The sequence below is a fragment of the Leptodactylus fuscus genome, chromosome 2, assembly GCF_031893055.1.
Source record: "Leptodactylus fuscus isolate aLepFus1 chromosome 2, aLepFus1.hap2, whole genome shotgun sequence".
Taxonomy (NCBI): domain Eukaryota; kingdom Metazoa; phylum Chordata; class Amphibia; order Anura; family Leptodactylidae; genus Leptodactylus; species Leptodactylus fuscus.
Genome location: NC_134266.1, coordinates 223,362,666 through 223,380,159, shown reverse-complemented (window position 1 = coordinate 223,380,159; position 17,494 = coordinate 223,362,666). Strand labels below are relative to the sequence as shown.

The following is a 17,494-nucleotide window of genomic DNA, read 5'->3' as shown; positions in this document are numbered from 1 at the left end:
CAACACATCTACGTCCTCTCCGGATGCAGATGAGTTGAATCCAGGACATACCTCCCGCCGACCAGAACTGCGAGACAGGACTCTCAATCCGGTATTGTCCCGCAGAATCCAGGACGGTTAGGAGGTATGTGCAAGGCGTAAAATGTCAAAAAATTTATGCATATCAGTTATTTGTGCATAACATTTACAATTGTATCTTTTTTGTGCCACCCTTGTCACGTACTTAAAAGAGAGCATTGGGAGAGGCTGTTCCCACCAGTTTACTGGTGTAAATGATCCCTGAAAATTATGGCAACTATGAGTATGAGTACAGCTGGGGAATGCATATTGTATATGATGAGGGGTATGTCTCTTTCTCATCGTACATTTCTGTAACAGCACGGAACTGAATAGACATCCATCATCCTATGTTTTTGACCTTCTATAGACTTCTGTACTGTAAAGGCCCCCCCTACACATAAGAGAAAAGTCAGCCAAACCTTATGATATTGACAAGACGACCTATCTTATGTGTACGCAGGCCTCCCCACTGAAAGGATCAGACATGTTGAATTATATTATGTCCTATCCTTTGTTCTCCCTGGAGATAAACTGCCATCACAGGTATCTGGCAGCTCATACCCCTCTCTTATTTCAGAACTGTATACCATTTACTGTATATCAATTAGAGTTGGTGTTCACAAAGGCTAACGGGAAGCAGCTAGCTGAGTGGGTGTGAACAGTCTCTAAATAAGGGCACAGCTTACAGAACAGAGTCTTTGCACCAGTCTCTATATCACACAGCTCTACATTTGCAGGGTCGCTTCTGGCATCATAGACCACAGCGCCATCATCAGTTTATTAAGGTTTGCCAATTGATGAGTGCCATGCTGTTTTGGTCTAACTATTACCACTTACAACAGTTTTGTACATTTATTTATATTCTTGCAGGTCCAAATTAGGATTTTCAAGAAACACACACCCCATGTGACCTAATACCGAACTGTAGCCGATGCTCTTAAAGGTGCAGAGTACAATATACATATCACATATGTATTCCACATAACTTGAGGAGAAAGGGCATACATTACTGTGCATATTGGGCATTGTACCAAGGCATACATATCATAACTAGCAATACATCCGAAAATCTGGTACTTTAACAATTGCAGTAGGCTGAGGCTGAGTCCATAAGCCAATGTGTTAACAAAATTTCACATTCCCCTTTTTTCACTTTACTATGAACATATGGGTTGTACACGAGATGTCTGCTGACAGCCATTATGTGAGTTGTTGAGCTCATAAACCCAAGGGAGAAGAAAGATCCCATCTTAAAATAGTTTCTGATATAAAGGTGCAGGAACGGTTACAAGCACTCTCTTTGCTTCCCGTCTGCATATTCAGTGTGAACACACTGTATTTCTCTGTCATTGTAATTGGCCTCCCAGGTTCTTGGCACGCACTATGACTCCAGCTACAATACTGCAGCTTGTGTGACAGCGGCCATATATAGTAATCCTATGACAACCTGCAATATAACGTGACTAATTTACATGGCAATACTAGTGCGGTTACTTTCCATATTCAGCATCTGTCCATCATGTATAGTTAATGCGGTAAACTCCAAAGGCATAGCTAGACAGCATACAGTGGTGTGTATTACCACAATAAAGATTGTACTCCATAGGGCTTATATCTTAGACCCCTAACTTTATGTATTTGTCATGCATTGTATATACAACTAGTGGAGAATACAGAGCATCTAATGCAGATATCCCTGTACTGAAGGGTCTTCACACCTGTGGACCCTCTACTGCTGTAAACAGTTGTGTAATATGTCTACATTAATAATTCACAACAGGTCCAAGGCCAACAGGCTCTACTGCTTAGACTAGGCAGACTGTCTGTCTCGGATTTATCCCACAGACTGAACTTTTTCATCCTTTACTCATTATAACTACCTACTTTTATACGGGTCATGTCCTATATAGGCTCTGGCTGGCTGGTAATAGACTGTGCTCCTACAACAATACTCCCAGTACAGCCGAGGCACAAAATCATGTAATGTGAGGTTTCACATGCTCTGTGTACAGATTGGCTCAAGCATTTTGACTCTTGGCCTGTCATGGATGTCCTGATGTGGTCATATTTGTGAAGCTTTCGCATACATATTTATTTTTTTATAAAATGCTTTCTCAGTACGCTGGTCTTACTGAGAAAGGAGGGGATGCCCATTGTATACTTTGTATATAAAGAGGTGGACTTTTAGAGAGGTTATAATAAATATAAATATATTGCATATATGAAAATATATATATATATATATATATATATATAATATTGTGGGGAAGATAGCTCAGTAGTAGGAATGGTGTGGACCAAACCACTCAGAGACAGGGACACAATATCTGGTGCAAACAGGTTTATTTGAAAAGTAGCAAAAATAAATAAACCTTCACTTCAGGTACAAGAACGTCAAACAAAACCCTGCTTGTCCGAACACTAACTAAACAGGACAAAACTAACTATACATGTGGCTTACTAGCAGCCACAACAACAAACAGACAAAGCTCCCAGGATCTGCCCTGAAGTGCAGGCTCCGCAGCCTTTTAAGGCCCAGCCTAGGACCTACATCTGGAGCTGAAGCCTATTCAACACCTGTACTGGACCACACATAGGTCAGAAACCTGGAGGAGATGTACCGTGATTCCAGCACTCAGCATGTCACCTTCTAACAGTATGTGTATATATATATATATATATATATATATATATATATATATATATATATATATATATACCGTATGCAGTTGCCAAGCTGTAGCATCACCGCTTCCATTATTAACGCAGACAAAACACAAGACAGCTTTGATGAATTAATTCCATATGATGGATCCCAATTACCCAATTACAATTTCCTGTCAGTCAGTTTTTAGGAGTTTTTTTGTTTTAATGTCAAGAACAACTTACACTCCGCTTAATTCTGATGAAACGAAGACAAGCAATAATGTGAACATGGTGCTGTGATAAAAGAAGCATATAATTTACTAAAACAATATTAGATGTGTTTTCTATAGGTTTTTTTTAAATAATAAAATATATATATAGCTGTGTCCAGTGTGTGCATATGATATTGGGTTAATGGAGGATATAACATCTGTTGTATCTTCTGCAGCTAGTTGATATTAGTTGACATATGTGTATAATGTAGATTACTAACTTACAGTAGTTCCTATAGGTGACTGCTCCTATAGAAGATTAGTAAATCTGATACCCTATTCACTGTTGTGCATTGTAATTGTTCAGATGGCATGTAGAGACTGAACTAGCAGCCAGGCCTGGAAGCTATATGCTGTGTGTTTTTGGAAAAGCAAGCTTCAATCCCCAGAGCCTCTTGCTTGTACTTATTTGAAGAAAGCTATTACGACATTGACAGATCCCTTTTACCAGAATGTCTCCACTGCCAGCATTTCTTGTGCTGATCAATAATGTATAGGACGGAAAAGCAATTACCTTATGTGTCTATACTCCCTATGTCTATTCTCTGTAGAGGTGCACTGAGGGTTACACAAGAGAAGTCACATACTCTGCCCTCTGCATTATACTGTTTGTCGCTGTGGTATCCCACGTGCAGAGACGACGCCACAGTGTAAAGAAAGGTTCACACTTCTATTTTCTTGCATAGATGTTTTTTCTATGAGACAAGTAGCAAGCTGCAAATCAGCTTTTGGCTAAGGTTCCACATTGTAGAAACGCAGCATTTTACAGTACCGGGAAGGTCAGGGTTCATTCACACTTAGCATTCATCCCCCAGTCAGCTTGAAATAGACGGTGAGAAAAGTCCTGCAAGTATGAGTCTTCTCTCCGCGGGTAACCACTTTTTAAGCAAATAGGGTTTGTTTTTTGGTCCTCAAGCGAACCAGAAGAACAGAAACACTAACGCTAGTGTGAAATTTTGTGTAATCTCATCCTTACATTGAGAAAAAAAAAAAAAGCTGTAGAAAAGCGTCATATTCGAAAACATGTATATTTCTGAATATAGTAGCATGTCAATTCCTCCTTCAGAATCACAAATTTTCTCCTATAGATTTAATAGGGAAACAAAAAAGAAAACAGCAAAAATGGAATGAAAAGAACACCATGCATTTTTTATGTGTTTTTTTCTGTGGCGTTTATTAGCTGCGTTACATCATGTGGGGCCTAGGCCTCCTTATCAGTTCTATTATGATGACATCAGTTTAGATCAGCCTCAAAGAAAAAGGCATGGGTCCACATTTACTGAAACTAGTATTTTTGCCACCCCAGGTAAAATAAAGGTGGAGTGATCTACACCAAAGTTATTAAAAGGACACTCCTCCTTAAAACGTGGCGCATTTAGCACTGTCTAAACAGCAGAAATTGATACCTTCACCTTTTATGACCAGGCATAATTTTAGCATAATTTTATCTTTATTACACAAATCTATGGAACTTCTAGGCTTTATTTACCCTCCAAAACACCATCACTGTCTCACATCGCATGTCATGAGTTGTCCAATGGTGCCCATATAATGTCTGAACTAATGGAACTAGTCAAGCTCTCGTTGGTCTAACCCAGTCCCTATGCTGTGTGTTTTTTCTACCCTAAGTGACCTCAGTAAGATCTTTGTTGCTAAAAAGTTAAACTATAAGCTTTTAAAACCTAAGATTGACATATGCAAATGTGCCGTTAGTAGTCATGAGGGCGGAGGACAGCTTCATCTAGTCATACAGTCACTGCCCAAAATCACATCTTGTGAGGCTTCCAGTTAGGAAGAGTATCAGGCTGATGTCTGACAGTGAGGACCATGTCAATCACAGGGTGTGATGTAGCACAATGATCGCATGACTAGATGAAGCTGCTTCCCCACCTCCAAGACTAGTAAAGGTAAATTTACATATGCTAATCCAAGGTTACAAAAGCTTAGAACATGACTTTTTAGAAATAGAAAGCTTAGTGAGGAGCACCAGAGGAAAGGTCATTACTTCATGCTGTACACATTGGGACCAGTTTAGGTTGAAAAAAAAACCCTGAAAGCATCCCTTTAAGTGTTTCGTGTGCCAAACTTAATCCATACCTCCGCTGATATGAGAGGCACCAGAAATAATAGCAAGCAATGGCCTATTAGACTAAACTTTCGGACAACATTTGATTTTCTGGCAGTATTTGCGTCATTAATACAGTTTGTAATATACTTTGTAAAATTGTAATATACAATTTTTGTCTCCTTTCTGTGAAATCCTGCATCTCTTTCTATTCTTTCCCTTCTTTCTGTATTGAGCTGTTCCTGCCTCTCACTGAATGTTACTGTGTATGGAGTACAGGGCTGTGAAGATGTAGAGAAAATGAGGGTGGGGAAGAAAAGGGAAAGAGTGAAAAAATGCAGGATTTCACAGAAAGGAGACTAAATTTGTTAATAAAGTATATTACAAAATGTATTAATGACACCATTACTGCCAAAAAATGAAAAGTTGTCCTAAAGCTTAGTTACGCTTTAATAATTTGAGTACGTTGCAGGAGGTCCTCTGCTCTAAACTGATGGCCGGGTTCAGTTCTGCGGCAGAGTTCATCGCAGTAGCTGCCGAAAATCGACGGAAAGAAAAATCCTGCACAAAGGACTTTTCTCTGTCTGCCATTTTTAGCTTGAATATAGCAGACACACTGCAGACCACAATATAGTCACAACACTAGTGTGATCCTAGCATAACAATATCAGGGGCCTCTGAACCTCAAAATCTCTCAGCTTTTACTGCACACAGACATTGTTGCATAGTAGACATGGCTTATTATTATCACCTTTCAATGCACCATTTCTACTCCTATAGTTCTAGGTACGGCCCCGGGTACAATCTACGCCTACATCTCCTTTTGTAGTTCGCTCTTTTATGTAAGTTGTAGTACTGCATGTTATTGTGCTTTATGTACAGCATGTCAAGAAGACCACCATGTCACTCGAGCGGCCTGTCCTACAGAAATCTGCTATAAAGGCAGCATCACAAATAGAAGAATTCATACAACTTCAGAATAAGAAACTAGCAAGAAAAAAACAGGAATAACTTTGCTGAATACTAAATGTGTATAGTCATTTGAAACTGATCTACTCTGCAAGTGTTTTATTGTTCCCAAACCTCTGCAAGGCAGAATGTCAGGACGGTAAATCACACTGATAAATGGATAAACGGCATCATGAAAATGTTTTGCTTCATTGACATAGATAGATGACTCTTTACTTTTCAGGATCCGCACAAGTCCTACCTCTCAGACTCCAAGGAGGACGAGTCTATAGCTTCTGAAACATCAATATCTGTTGCTTCCTCCTATCCCCCTGAAGAAACAGAAGAAGAAAGGAAGAGTGCCTTAGAAAAGAGTATGTAAGTGAGTCCTTTTTGGGTATAAGGGGGGAGACAATTTGTTATTTTGTATTTATGTTATTATATCTATAAGATAGTGTCTGAGTGTCTGTCTGTCTATCTCTATCTATCTATCTATCTATCTATCTATCTATCTATCTATCTATCTATCTATCTATCTATCTGTAGCTATCAGCCATAATATAAAAACAACCAGCAGGGTTGGTAAATGACATTATTTTATTACAATGGCACCTGTCAGGGAGTGGGATGTAATATCTAGTAATTAAACATTTGCATATTGGAATCAGGAAAACCGTGAAACATAGGGATTTCAGCAACTGTGACACAGGTCAAACTGTGATGGCAAGACAAGTGAATCAGAGCACCTCCAAAATGGCAGGTATTTTGGGGTGCTCCCAGTATAGCACCTACCAGATATAGCCCAAGGATCCAACAGAAACGTTATTGTATAACAAATGATAAAATGATGTCACATCACCTATGTGAACATTGTTGCCGCCCAAACACTTCCCTTCATGCCAATGGCAGCGACCTCTTTCAGCAGACTAGCATCCTGCCACACTACAAATACTATTCAGGAATGATCAGAGGAATGTAACAAAGTGTTCAGGCTGTTGACTTGGACTCCAGATTTCCCAGATCTCTGTCTGATTGTAGAATGTGCTGGAAAAACAAGTCTGTTTTGATAAAAAAAAAAAAAAAAAACAGGTCATTTTCCGGTGACACATTCCCTTTAAAGGAACTTCTACTAATCTCAGTGCCATATACCATAAGATATCTTCAGAGATCTTGTGGTGCTTATGCCTCAATGGATCAGAACTGTTTTATCCTGATATGACCACATCAAGTGGAAGGACATCACTATTTCCCATCAGATAGTGGGGCTGAATTCACCAGTCTACAGATATGTTCACATGGCTGAAATTTTCCTACCTGAAAAATTCAGCTTCGGGAATTTGACCAAATTTTGCTGAAAAATTTGCAAGTTCTCCACCTCCCATTCACTTCAATGGAAATTATCAGGTGGAATCCAGCTCATGATGGGGCATGACGCTTATGGAATCCACCTCAAATTCAACACCAAATTCCAGCGTGTGAACATACCCAAACATGCCCTAGTGAACCAGAATTCTGTGTTTTAGACACTTCTTTCGCTTCCTCCAATGAGTGGAAATGTCTTAACACAAAAGGGGCATGAATTGGCAAAAGGGGGCTTGGCTTAATATGTGACACCAATATTCTGAAACAACAGGCACCATCTTTAGACTGTCTAGTCTTATGTTTATATTGTCTAAATCTGCCACAATAACATTGGCATGGATTATGGTATAGTTATCTAAACCTAGGGTCTCATTTAGGGGTGTAGACCGATAGGTGAACTTACGCCAGATTTCCTAAAAATGTATACAATTAAAAAGCAGCTCAGCAGCTGGGAAGTAGGGCCATGCTTGGTTATTTACATGTATGGAGGGAAATACTGGCCTGCTGATAAGAGGATTTTCTGTACTACCTGATAATAAGAGTGGGTTCCGTGGGACATGACCAGTCAGTGGCTTTTTCCTCTCTTGCTACCCTCAGGTTTTGTCACGGAGCACGTTTTTTTGTCTGTCTGCGTTCTGGATAATGGGTGGTGTCGCTGCAGCCAAACAACCCTCATTAGTTCTGCAAGTGGTGACATTCATGTACCGGTTCTATATTAAGAACAAGGGAGCGTGATCCTCTAGATTGCTGGTTAACAAATGGCCTTTCCCATTGCTTCATTATTATATGTAAACGTGCAAATTTCAAGGAAGTTTATATATAGAAGATCTCATTTTGTCAGTGCAGAAGTACTGAGTTTGTAATTTGCAAAATGCCATTGTGGTTTTCCTTTTAATAACAATTAACTATATTTGGTGACCTTAACTTACTGAGCTATTATTGAAGTAACTACACATTGTCTTGTATCTTTAGCCTTAGTCTTTCCTTTATATTTCCTCTGACTTTAATTCAAAAACTACATGAAAAACTCAGGCACATGCCGTTTTATATACTGCTGTCGTCTTTCCTGTTATGTGCGTTACCGATATCTCTTCACTGTCAGAAGGGAGTTCCTGACAGTCTAGCTGGGCTGTGCAAGATGCCCCTCCTGATAGTACTGTCCATAGCGCTGTACTGTTAGGGGTGTATTCCTTAGCCATGACACTGAGATTTGTGGAACACCCCCCAGTACTAGTGTATGGACACTTATGTGGGTGCTGCTTGTGCTTCACAAGCCATAGTCATCTGTCACATATCCTGCTTACTGCTGTGGTCCATTCAAGTGAGTGAGACTGAGCTGTAAAACCAGACACAGACAATATAATGTACAAGGCTGCGCTCTTCTGTTCTTTTGAATGCACTAGGCACATTAAACAGCACATTGGTGAGGGTGTTGAAGTTGCCCCAATATTATAAGGCTAAGGCCCCTTCTACCATCATGTTTGTTTACTATTGTGACAGATGAGGGCAATGGACATTAAATAACGGTAGTGTGAACCTAGTCTAATCAACAGGATGCTTATTTTTTCAGCGTCCTACTCCAATCTCTTTCTCCCATTGAAAAAGAATCAGAGGCAGAATCAGTGAAGAATTTGGTGTTTATTCGGAATCTGCCTCAAAATCATCACCAACCTTTAATCAACATGAACATTATGAACATACCCTATGGGTAGACCATCAATATCAGATTCCCCAAAACCCCTTTAAAAGGACCTTTCTCCATCTCCAATAACTCCAACTCTTTGCATCATTTAATAGTTTTGCTATGCTTTTTCTGTAGCCCCCCCCACACACACACACACACCCACACGCTGTTTCAGGTAGTTTTGGAGCTTGATATGCTACCTAGACTCTGTATTGTCAGGTGGGCGGTTTCAGGCAGAAGCAGTCAAGAGGAGTAATTCTGAGCCCTGCCACAGTCCACTTCTGATTGGATCAGAATCACACCCCTTACTTGCTCCCTCCTGACATTGTCCACCTGACAGTACAGAGCTTTAATAGCATATCAGACATCAAAACTACCTGCATTGATTGCTCTGGAACATTGGGGACTATAGACAAAATTCCAACTTTGCTGGAATCAGCGGAGCAGAGCTTATTAAATCATGCAGTGAACTGGAGTTGGAGGAGGTGACAAAGGATCCACTTTAGGACTATTAATGGGGCTATTTGCATGCCTGATATACAAGACCATACTCAAAATGCAGCATAAGGTCCAGAATGTGGCAGGTACAACAGGCGCACTGCTTATATACTGTGCCTGTATATACAACACACGAGTGTGCTCTGCAGCTATCCCCTCTCCCATGGGCCGCACTGAGTGGGAGATCACCCACTGGCTAAATAGGGTTATTAAAGTTTAATAACCTGCTTCAGTATAACTGCAGAGACAGAGGCCTGATAGTAGCATCAGCTGAATCTACCCTAGGACTTCTTGGTGGTGTCTGTTATTTGCATTACTTGTTGAATTGCTGATGCAAGTTGTGTATTCTGTCTATAGTACCAAGGATGCAGTGCCCCATTGCAGACAGCTGTGGAAATGTACTTCGGCAAGTGACAAGTTGAGATAATCCTCTACACCTAATTTAGTGATCATTTCTAACTGAGCAGACCCTACCGTTACATTTTGCACCTTTATGATGTGCTGTTTTTTATCATTTTTACCAATCTTAGATATTTTTTGCTTTTTCACTGCAGGTATGTCTTAATTGAATTAATAGAAACTGAGAAGATGTATGTTGAAGACTTGGGCCAAATAGTAGAGGTAAGATCAGGTACTATATATAGTATGTTGGTAGTTATGAGGTCTACAATGATTGATTCTTATTATGTTTAGAATGTTTTTGTTGGGCATCAATGCGAACCTAGTCTCAGTGCCATTACTTGTCTTGTGCTTTGATAACTATGTTGCATGGGCTTGGGTGTCAGCCCCATGTATTGAGATATGTAATGAGCCATTGCTTATGAATGACTCCTCTGAGATAAGCAGTAATTGAATTTCTCAGAGATTTGTACATTCTGAAAAAAAAAATCTTTCCTAATTATTTCTCTACAAAGTGAATGTGCAGTCCCTAAGGGCGGCATTCTGATAAATAAATGATAATGGGAAGTTCCTAGAGACTACAGCGTTGGCCTCCACTCAAATATTTTTTTTTTCAGATTGTCAGTACAAATACATTACAATCACAAAAGCGAACACAATGGCCCAGATTTACTAATAGCTAGGCTTTGATAGACAATCTGACAATGTACCAAATTTATCACAGTGGCTGATGCCGGATGTTAAGTCCGGTGTATCTTTAGACTGTCTATTATATCAGCCTGTTAGTTTGCTTACTTTGAGACAGAATTTCACACTTAGGCTAAGGCCCAACGTTGCGGAAAAGCTACCTTTTTTGTTGCATATTTTGCTGCGGTTTTTTTCAGAGTAAAAGAGTAAGAACTTCCTTTATATTTCCCATTCCCTTTATAACCACTACTGTACGTAGCATTCGGTGTCCTGGTAAGATGACGGGTGCACCAGCTCACTATCATTGACTAGAAAAGAATAATATAATAATAATAAATTTTATTTATATAGCGCCAACATATTCCGCAGCGCTGTATAATTTGTAGGGTAAAAGGATTCAACTCTCCCCATTTTATACTTTGTGGTTGTTATCCCTTTTTGGTTAGCGGCCATTCAATCTTTTGCCACCATTTACACTGTACTTCACTAGAAGCACCCCTCCTATTTGCTTTTTCTTTTCCATACTGAAAGGGGCACAATTGTAAGTTATTGAAATACCACCATGGGGCATTGTGACTTTATAATGGCGATTTTAGTTATCAGACATTGTGACTTCACAATACGGTTCTATGACCTTACAATGAGGCTTTCTGACCTCACAGTGGGGATTTGTGAGATTTCAATGAGGCTTTGTGCCATCACAATGGACATTGTTACAGCATAATGGGGCTCTATGACGTCACATTGAGGTACTGTGACCTCATAGTGTGGTTTTGTGACATCACAATCGATCATTCAGTCATCACATTGGTGACTGTGGCATAAAAATGTGGCTTTGTGGCATTCTAATTGGGCATTGTGACATTACAGTGTACATTGTGATCCCTATATGGGGCTCACAATCTACACTAAAAAATAAAAAAGGTGGCACTAGAGTTTCCCTTTTTCATTAAAGGAAGACTTACTTGAATATTCTTCTCAACGTGTATCCAGCACCACAGCGATGTTTCTTTAAAACGTAGCCTTTATTTGCTCCAAAAAGTTAAAATCCATACATCAAGAATGTTCTTGGAATATGTTCATTGTACAATTCATTCATATCAGGAATGTCCAGCTGACGCGTTTCGAGGATAACTGATCCTCTTAGTCGTAGTCAAAATTTACTCAGCTTTATACTCAGAAGTCCAGCTCCAAATCATATACACCTACGGTATATACCTATATATCACAGAGCTCAGCTTCACTCCCACTATCATATCTTGCACTCAGATAGGACAGCAGCTATTAGTTATTGCTCTAGGAAGAACAGTATCTTATTATCTGCATATTCTGTCTGTGTCAATGCAACGTGTATACCATCATGCATACATATGTACCTTTTATATTATACTTTGCCAATGATGTAGCATCTGAGCAAGTTCATCACATCTTGTAAGGATCAGTATGAGGAAACTTAGTTATTACCCCACCACAAACAGAGAGAAGATGAATAAACAGACCCCAGCTGATATAACACAGGCAGGAAATAGGGCGGCTGGGGCCAATGGAAATCAGAAACATGGAGGTCGAGGATGCTCCAGCTTAAACCCTTTGGGATGTGTGTAGCCTTGTGTAGGGACTGGGATATTTATACTGCTTTGTTCCGGGACCAGGCACAGAACAATCAGGTCAATGGTAACATGAGACATTAGATAACGGCTCTTCTACACTGCAGTGTCAAGGCCGGTTTATTACTGGAAATCATAATCTGTGACAGCAGAGACTAATAACATCAGTTTACCTTCTACATGTGCTGTCTGTGCGGTCTTAACCACATGTGAAGATTTTACCAAGATACAACAATGGTTAGAATAATGTAACCACTCATTAAGAGAAACAAACGGTGGTTTTGTAGAATCCCTAATCCCATGCTTTGTAATCCTCATGTACTTCTTAGGATTTGTACAATTGTTTTGTTTTGCTCAGAGAGTTTATTATCTATAGATTAATATTGTCACCTTTCACCTTTTGCAGGGTTATATGGCGACCATGAATGCTCAAGGAATTCCTGAGGACATGAAGGGAAAAGACAAAATTGTATTTGGAAATATTCACCAGATATACGACTGGCACAAAGAGTAGGTAGACATTGCATAACCATATAAAAATTAACAAAAAACACAAGATTTCACAGGGCTCATGAGCAAGAGTAGTATATGGGCCTTGTGGTTTCCAGCAACAAATTTAAGGAGGGTGGAGTGCATTTCTCTTACCATCTCCCTCAAGCCTGTGCACCAGTTCCTTGGTGTGCCTGGTTAGCAATATTTGGGAGTTAGATAGACTTTAGAAAGTATAATTTTCCTTTCACAGATCTAACTATATGGTTTAGAAAAACAGTAAAGCTGTCCATACACATTAGATGTATTTCGACTGAACCGATCCCAATTCCTCCTCAACAGCAGGTTTTGGGGGTGATAAGAATTGACCAGTTGGATTTCAACTACCCAACACCTTTGTTCTTGGTGACATAAGCTGTTAGAGGAGTCTGACAGTGGTTTCCTTCCCTCTTCCACTATTTGACTGTTGTTTTGCCAAGCGTCCATGTGTATAGGACAGGCGGACAATATATCTGTCAGCCAAACAAGCACTCATCTGACAGTCCCTGACCTGCCAACACTCAGCAGATTACAGCCATCCACTCTGACTCTGATGCTGTATATTATTCCAATATACATGTAATTGTCTCCAGGACATCTCCATAGCCTGTAGCTCCCATTGAATTTAGCAGTGTTTGTCCACTCAAGTCTATTGCTGTATTGATTCTCTGTAATATTAATTGTAACTTTAGTCTTATACTGACTATTCGTGTATTGTTACAGCTATTTCCTAGGTGAACTTCAAAAGTGCCTTGAGGATCCAAACCGCTTAGCACATCTCTTCATAAAACATGTGAGTTCTCCTACTATTGTGTTTGCTATCGGTCACATAACAATTATTTACTATACTATATAACAGGCAACTTTGTATAGTTTATTCTTGACCTTACTTTGTATTGACCTTGCTATGTGTTTTACAGTTACACTGTATAACCATATACAGTGGGGCAAAAAAGTATTTAGTCAGTCACCAATAGTGCAAGTTCCACCACTTAAAAAGATGAGAGGCGTCTGTAATTTACATCATAGGTAGACCTCAACTATGAGAGACAAAATGAGAAAACAAATCCAGAAAATCACAGTGTCTGATTTTGTAAGAATTTATTTGCAAATTATGGTGGAAAATAAGTATTTGGTCAGTAACAAAATTTCATCTCAATACTTTGTTCTATCTCCTTTGTTGGCAATGACAGAGGTCAAACGTTTTCTGTAAGTCTTCACAAGGTTGGCACACACTGTTGGTGGTATGTTGGCCCATTCCTCCATGCAGATCTCCTCTAGAGCAGTGATGTTTTGGGGCTGTTGTTGGCAACACGGACTTTCAACTCCCTCCAAAGGTTTTCTATAGGGTTGAGATCTGGAGACTGGCTAGGCCACTCCAGGACCTTGAAATGCTTCTTACAAAGCCACTCCTTCGTTGCCCTGGCGGTGTGCTTTGGATCATTGTCATGTTGAAAGACCCAGCCACGTTTCATCTTCAATGCCCTTGCTGATGGAAGGAGGTTTGCACTCAAAATCTCACGATACATGGCCCCATTCATTCTTTCATGTACCCGGATCAGTCGTCCTGGCCCCTTTGCAGAGAAACAGCCCCAAAGCATGATGTTTCCACCCCCATGCTTTACAGTAGGTATGCTGTTTGATGGATGCAACTCAGTATTCTTTTTCCTCCAAACACGAAAAGTTGTGTTTCTGCCAAACAGTTCCAGTTTGGTTTCATCAGACCATAGGACATTCTCCCAATACTCTTCTGGATCATCCAAATGCTCTCTAGCAAACTTCAGACGGGCCCGGACATGTACTGGCTTAAGCAGTGGGACAAGTCTGGCACTGCAGGATCTGAGTCCCTGGCGGCGTAGTGTGTTACTGATGGTAGGCTTTGTTACATTGGTCCCAGCTCTCTGCAGTTCATTCACTAGGTCCCCCCGCGTGGTTCTGGGATTTTTGCTCACCGTTCTTGTGATCATTTTGACCCCACGGGGTGAGATTTTGCGTGGAGCCCCAGAGCGAGGGAGATTATCAGTAGTCTTGTATGTCTTCCATTTTCTAATTATTGCTCCCACAGTTGATTTCTTCAATCCAAGCTGGTTGCCTATTGCAGATTCAGTCTTCCCAGCCTGGTGCAGGGCTACAATTTTGTTTCTGGTGTCCTTTGACAGCTCTTTGGTCTTCACCATAGTGGAGTTTGGCATCTGACTGTTTGAGGGTGTGCACAGGTGTCTTTTTATACTGATAACAAGTTTAAACAGGTGCCATTACTACAGGTAATGAGTGGAGGAAAGAGGAGACTCTTAAAGAAGAAGTTACAGGTCTGTGAGAGCCAGAAATCTTGATTGCTTGTAGGTGACCAAATACTTATTTTCCACCATAATTTGCAAATAAATTCTTACAAAATCAGACAATGTGATTTTCTGGATTTGTTTTCTCATTTTGTCTCTCATAGTTGAGGACTACCTATGATGTAAATTACAGACGCCTCTCATCTTTTTAAGTGGTGGAACTTGCACTATTGGTGACTGACTAAATACTTTTTTGCCCCACTGTACAGGTTTTGGGTTGATCATGACCCTATATCAAGGGAATATTGTTGGTTTTCTTGTTCTAGCTGGGAGATAAGCTGCTGATAGAGGTGTCTAATAGACGCTTATTACCCTTTTCCTACTAAAATTTCAGCTGTGATCCCAATTGCAGGCACATTGAGCAACGTGATGCTGTTTTTATATAAATCTATACACAAAACTCCATTCATCATTATCACTAATTTCACCGGAATTATTTGGTCGCTCTGCCATGGCATGCAAAAGTCAAAATCCACTGTAACATACACAATTTGCAATAAAGTTTGATAAATGTCAGTAATTTACTAAATCAATTGACATCACAATAAGACTATATGCATACGTCCAAGTGTGCATGCCGAGGAATGGCCGATTTCATAGCGGAATACACTCATATGACAGTCAAGTGTTATCCAAGTGTCATCCATTGACTTGGTGCTTCATTCTGATGTCACAGACTCTATAACCATCAGAATGGAGCAACGGAGACGCCCAATGGAAGCGCCCTGGTCTGCAAACTTGGTTGTATGCATGACGCCTTAGGGTGCTACCAGATGGCGTACTGGCCATACCGCAGCCACAGCCATTGCAGTCAGTAAATAAAAGTACTTATTGGTTAGTGACTATCCCTTTGTGGTAACCTGTACTGATTATGCCTGTGGTGTACCCAGTCCACTGTGTGACAGCACCCCTATGTTTTTCTGAATAGTATGGTAATTGGTCAATATTATTGCACCAAATGTTTCATACCCATATAACATAATGAATATATGACTGTATTAATGGTTTTTGCAGGAGCGCAGGCTGCACATGTATGTGGTATATTGCCAGAACAAGCCCAAGTCGGAGCACATTGTGTCAGAATACATTGATACCTACTTTGAGGTAAGGAATAGCATCTCTAGGCTATAAGTGATGGTTTTAAGATGTATTAATTAAGAAGGCCATTGCCATAACAGAGAAGCACACAGGGACTCCTAGGTTAGTGACACTAGTAACAAGCTTGTGCACCATAGTCTTTCATCTTATATATGGCGACAAAGCATTCAGCTGTCTGATTCATGTAGATTATTGGTCAAAATGTGTTTTAATTCCAACCAAATGCTTTCTATCAAGCCAAATGAACCTCTTATACTAGTTCTACCTTAATATGCCCACATTTCCAATTTCATAATATGGTTGTACCCATCCTGCTGCAGGAATTGAGGCAACAGCTGTCACATCGCCTGCAACTCAATGACCTACTTATCAAACCCGTGCAAAGGATCATGAAGTACCAGCTGCTGCTAAAGGTATGAGGCAAAATAATCCCTCCCCAATTGTTCACATGGCGCAATTCACTTCATATTATAAATCAGATTATGCAATGAAGCGAAGCTGTCATAATGTGTTACCATTTGCACATTCCAGTATGACATATATTATTATTAGTACGTTCACTTGAAAATTGTTCCTTTTCTTTCATCTCCAATATAGTCTGAGTACTGTATGCACAATAAGGGAACAAATCAAATTTATCACAAATAAATTATAATACAATAGATTAAAACAAATAGGTAAAATATTGCTAAACCTACAGCTAACTAATGGAGGACAGGTTTTTTTTCTTGTGCATAATTTTTTGACTCCTAGGTGAGTGCAAACATACTGCAGAATTTTCTCAGGGAACACTTTGTTAGCATTAAACAAATGCTGTAAAATAACAAGGTGCTATACAAGTAAGCAAAGTAAATAATAAAAAAAAATACAAAAAAACAATACTCCATTATATACCGAACTAGCACAGATACCCAGCGCTCTCCATTGGCTCTGTTCACAAATTACAAGCTGCCTGCACATAACCATTGCCGCCAACCAGAGGCCTCAAAGTTCTCGGGCCATACTGAGTAGTATCATAATCGCTGGTCAAGGTAGTTAGTATTGAGGGGTTTTTTTTTTTGTTTTTTTTTTTTTTACAATTTTCTCTGTTAGTTAAAATACCCTTCTAAAAAAGACCAGTCTAAGGTGGCAGTCACACAACTGTTTTGTCTGTCCAATCGCATGTTCCAGGTTGACCATGGCCATGTAAAGAGATGCACTGTGCTCCTGAGTGGCCATAGATTTACTGAACTCACAGCTTTATGTCTCTTCAGTATGTTTCACCATTGAGGAGTTTACAGTGTCATAACTCACATGGCCTT

At 39.9% G+C, this 17,494-nt stretch overlaps 1 protein-coding gene across 3 annotated transcripts in view; it reads left to right on the top strand.

Moving 5' to 3' along the window:
- The window catches only part of ARHGEF25 (Rho guanine nucleotide exchange factor 25), a 266,626-nt gene that overhangs the window by 233,352 nt on the left and 15,780 nt on the right, over positions 1-17,494 (top strand). For all 3 annotated transcript variants that reach the window (XM_075265638.1, XM_075265637.1, XM_075265639.1), the window contains 6 exons: positions 6,236-6,369; positions 10,090-10,156; positions 12,635-12,738; positions 13,480-13,549; positions 16,110-16,199; positions 16,514-16,606. In XM_075265638.1, the coding sequence (XP_075121739.1) occupies positions 6,236-6,369; positions 10,090-10,156; positions 12,635-12,738; positions 13,480-13,549; positions 16,110-16,199; positions 16,514-16,606 (558 nt within the window). The remainder of the gene's footprint in view (positions 1-6,235; positions 6,370-10,089; positions 10,157-12,634; positions 12,739-13,479; positions 13,550-16,109; positions 16,200-16,513; positions 16,607-17,494) is intronic.